The sequence below is a fragment of the Grammomys surdaster genome, unplaced genomic scaffold, assembly GCF_004785775.1.
Source record: "Grammomys surdaster isolate TR1022 unplaced genomic scaffold, NIH_TR_1.0 125179, whole genome shotgun sequence".
Taxonomy (NCBI): domain Eukaryota; kingdom Metazoa; phylum Chordata; class Mammalia; order Rodentia; family Muridae; genus Grammomys; species Grammomys surdaster.
Window position 1 is genome coordinate 869,046 of NW_021620071.1, and position 3,490 is coordinate 872,535.

At 54.4% G+C, this 3,490-nt stretch overlaps 1 protein-coding gene across 1 annotated transcript; it reads right to left on the reverse strand.

Moving 5' to 3' along the window:
* Window positions 1–1,365: 1,365 nt before the first annotated feature.
* On the reverse strand, window positions 1,366–3,484 carry LOC114637126 (PWWP domain-containing DNA repair factor 3A-like). Its single transcript, XM_028785280.1, has one exon. It carries the CDS (start codon window positions 3,116–3,118, stop codon window positions 1,532–1,534), a length of 1,587 nt encoding a protein of 528 aa, XP_028641113.1. The 5' UTR covers window positions 3,119–3,484; the 3' UTR covers window positions 1,366–1,531.
* Window positions 3,485–3,490: the final 6 nt, after the last annotated feature.

The window sequence follows — 3,490 nt, forward strand, 5'->3', positions numbered from 1 at the left end:
CATAAAGGAAAGTCAGTAATTAGCATCAAAACCTAACATTTACCATTCTCCAATGCAACAGAAGAAGTATTACGAATCCAGACACTTAAGCTGGAAAACACATGGATATTTAACAGAATTCAACAGAGAACAAGTGGACAGTGGGTTCATGAGCTTACAGAGATGTAATTCAGAGTTCACAGAGGAACCAACTAAGTGCCCTATCAACAAAATATGTCAAAGACAAAGATCAAAAGAGGAAGAAACAGGACCTTCTGGGAGATATGTCAGGGTTGCTCTCATCAGTACACCCCAGGTGTCGGTGACTCCAAGGGCCGGCAGGCCCCCTCCCTTTCCTGCAAACACCAGAAGTCTCTGATCTCAGAAATGTGAGAAAAGCTGCAGACAGTCAGCCCACAAGGTCTGCAAATTTCTCTCTCTCTCAATTAAGAGTACGAAGTCTCTGGCAAGTGGAGGACGGCTGAGAATGTAAAGTGCTTCCTGCATGGGGTGAAAACCTGAGTTCATTACCCAGTACTCATACAAAAAGGGGGAAAAAGGTATATGGACAGGCATGTTTAATCTCAGCACTGGGGTAACAGAGGCAGGAGGATCAAAAGAGCTGCCTGGCAAGCCACTCTAGAACAATCAGTGAGCAACAGGTTCAGTCAGAGATCCTGTCTCAAAAAATAGAGAGAATAACTGAAGAAGACACCCGATCTTAACCTATGATCACTACACACTTGTGCACGCACACACTTGTACATATATACAGGATACAGATAGGGAGAGAGAAAAACAGACACCACACACACACACACACTAGCAGGGGAGGGAGGGAGGGAGGGAGGGAGGGAGGGAGGGAGGGAGGGAGGGAGAGAGACATTGCAAGACGCAATAGACTGTGTTCTTGTGGTTTTTGTTGCCTTTTGTTCTTTGCACTGTTGTTCCAGGGTCACAACATTTCCAACCCCTTCTGTGGCTTCAAAGCACAGCCTCAAAACACACGTCTGTTCCTCTCCCTCGGTATGAGTGAGAGAAGGAGGAAGTAGTGAAGAAAACAGTGGAACCCAGCCTCATCCATAGTAGCACCCTGGAGAGGAAGAGGATGGGGGATGGGTGGGTGTCAGAGACCTGGGGTCATCAGGAACCCGGTGTGCTGTCTAGGTGCATGGGGTCCGTACAGAGAAGTGCGCCAGCCTGTGCTTCAGCTAGACAATACTCCACACTGGGCTGGTGACCTTCCAGAGAGGTGCCCCCAAGGGATTTGTGCGCGTTTGGGCAGAGGTGTGGGAGAGAGAGAGAGAGAGCCAAAAGGCTAGGCCTGGCCTGAAGCTCACAGGAGCGGTAGAGCCGACTTAGACATCTACACTTAGTCCGGCACAAACGTGAACATTTATTTCGAGGGTGGGGGGAAAGAAACACTTAGTGAGGAGCTTTGACAGCGGCCATAGCGTGCCCCATGGTCTCCCAGATGTTCCCATTTGGAGGCGTTTCCTGTCTCCTGTCTTGGGAGCGGCAGGGGTGATGGCTGAAAGGAGGACGCTCCCTTCTAAGGAGTAGGCACAGGAGGGGCCCTGGCAGCCTGAATCCTGACTGCTGACCTCTTCCTGGCCGCCTTTAAGATGGTCTTGTCAAATAGCTCTTTCTCACGGTAGTGCACGGGTGGACCACGTAGGTACTTCTCTTCTGCCTCCTTGTAGCTGAGCTCATCCAGGGCAGCGATGGAGTAGATGATTGCTTCTGGAAGAAGAACCTCCATGGTAAACCGCACTTTGTCTCCTCTTGCCAGCGAGAGCAGGGCCTCGTCTGCTTCCTTGGCTACTTCTTGCAAATGTCTGGCCACGAGATGCAGCTGGTCCTCGTCCTCCAGGTAGGTCTCAATGCAGAAGACTTCCCTCCTTGACTTCCAAAGATCGTCCAGCCACCTGGACCGTTTTCTGCCCTTCACGATGTCCAGCAGGTGCTGGTCGGCCCCCTTCCTCTTCACGATGAAGTCCACCAGCTTCTGGTTGGCTCTGTCCCAAGCGGCCCTCATGCGGTCAGGCAGGAGTTTCTTGCGGGTCCCCTTCCCACCCGGGGCAGTCTCCTCCTCCCAATCTTCCAAGTCGGCATAGCTCACCTTGGGGAAATCGATGTGCAGGTCACCCTCCTGGACGGCTCTCCTTAGCGGGTAACTGGCTCCGGTGGTGTAGTAGTCCATAAAGGAGCCCAGGAAGGAGCCACAGGCGAGGCCCTCTCTGTAGTGGTTGATCACTGAGAAGCACCAGTTGATGCCGTGGGCGTACAGTCGGCTGGCTCTCCTCAAGAGTGATATTTTTTCCCCACAGTCCAGGTGCTTCAACTTGCGGAGAGGGACGCGGATACCCCTGCGCTCAAACCGCATGTTGCCCTCGATCAACAGCACCCTCGCCATCTTGTCGTTTTGGCTGACACTCTTGACCACTGCTGGCCAGAAAGGAAGGTCCTGAAATTTGAACCAGACCAGCGTTCCTTGTTCAATGGTACTGGGCCCCTGGGCAGAAGCCACGTTGGTGGCTTGGGCGTCTTTTTGAACTCCGGCCCCTTTCCTCTTGGACCTGGTGTTAGTCACCTTTGAGTGCACTTGGGGTTCCTGTTCTGGGAGCCCGCACTGTGCACACAGCACATGGATCTTCCTTTTGTGGCTAGCTATGCGGAGTGACCTTCGCAGCCTCGGGATTGGAGGTATACAGGCTGCCGATGCCCCTTTTGAGTCTAGCTTTGGGGTCCCCGGGCCAGGATGGTCCTTGTTCTCTGGGAGGGCGGTCTTCCTTTGGGCTCCAATTGCCCGGATCTCTAGGCCAGCACACCGAACTCGTTGTTTGAGGGCTTTGGGTGAGATAGAGATGCGCCTCGGTGGCCCAGGGGCAGGCTTCTGCTCGCTTTTAGCCCGGGTACCCTCCCCGGAGGCTGGGGCACTCAAAGACCTGAGCTTGGATGTGCCTGGCTTTCTCTTCCTTGGGTTACCACCAGCATTTCCCAAAGGTGCCTCCGAGTAACTTGGCTGCACTCTGGTGCCTCTCAATACATTCCCTTGCATTTCAAAGCGAGGGGGCCCTACGGCAGTGTGGGCCTGGGCTTCCCCCCCTTGCACTGCAGGCACATTCTGTGAGCCCATCAACACAGGACCCAGGCGGCCCCGCTTCCCAGGTCTCCTCTGGGAGAGCCCTTGGCCTTTCTGGTTGCGCCCTTGGAGGCGCAGGCGCAGGCGCAGGCGCTGGCCTAGGCTGGAGCTGCTGGAGCTGGCCTGCTCTTTGGGAACCTTTGGAGCCACTGTGCTGGTTCTTCGGCCACCTGCTCTTCCTCCTTGAAACAAACAGGTTCCCTCGCCCAGAACATCCAGTGCCACCTTGAGGGCTCTCCTGTACGCCCTGGTCTGCCCTGGTGAGCCACTGCCCTGTGACTCCTTTCCTGACAAGGAGGCGATGCTTATGATTTCAGACTTGGTTAGGGGCCTCACCTCGGTGCTCTTCACTCTCGTCTTCTCACC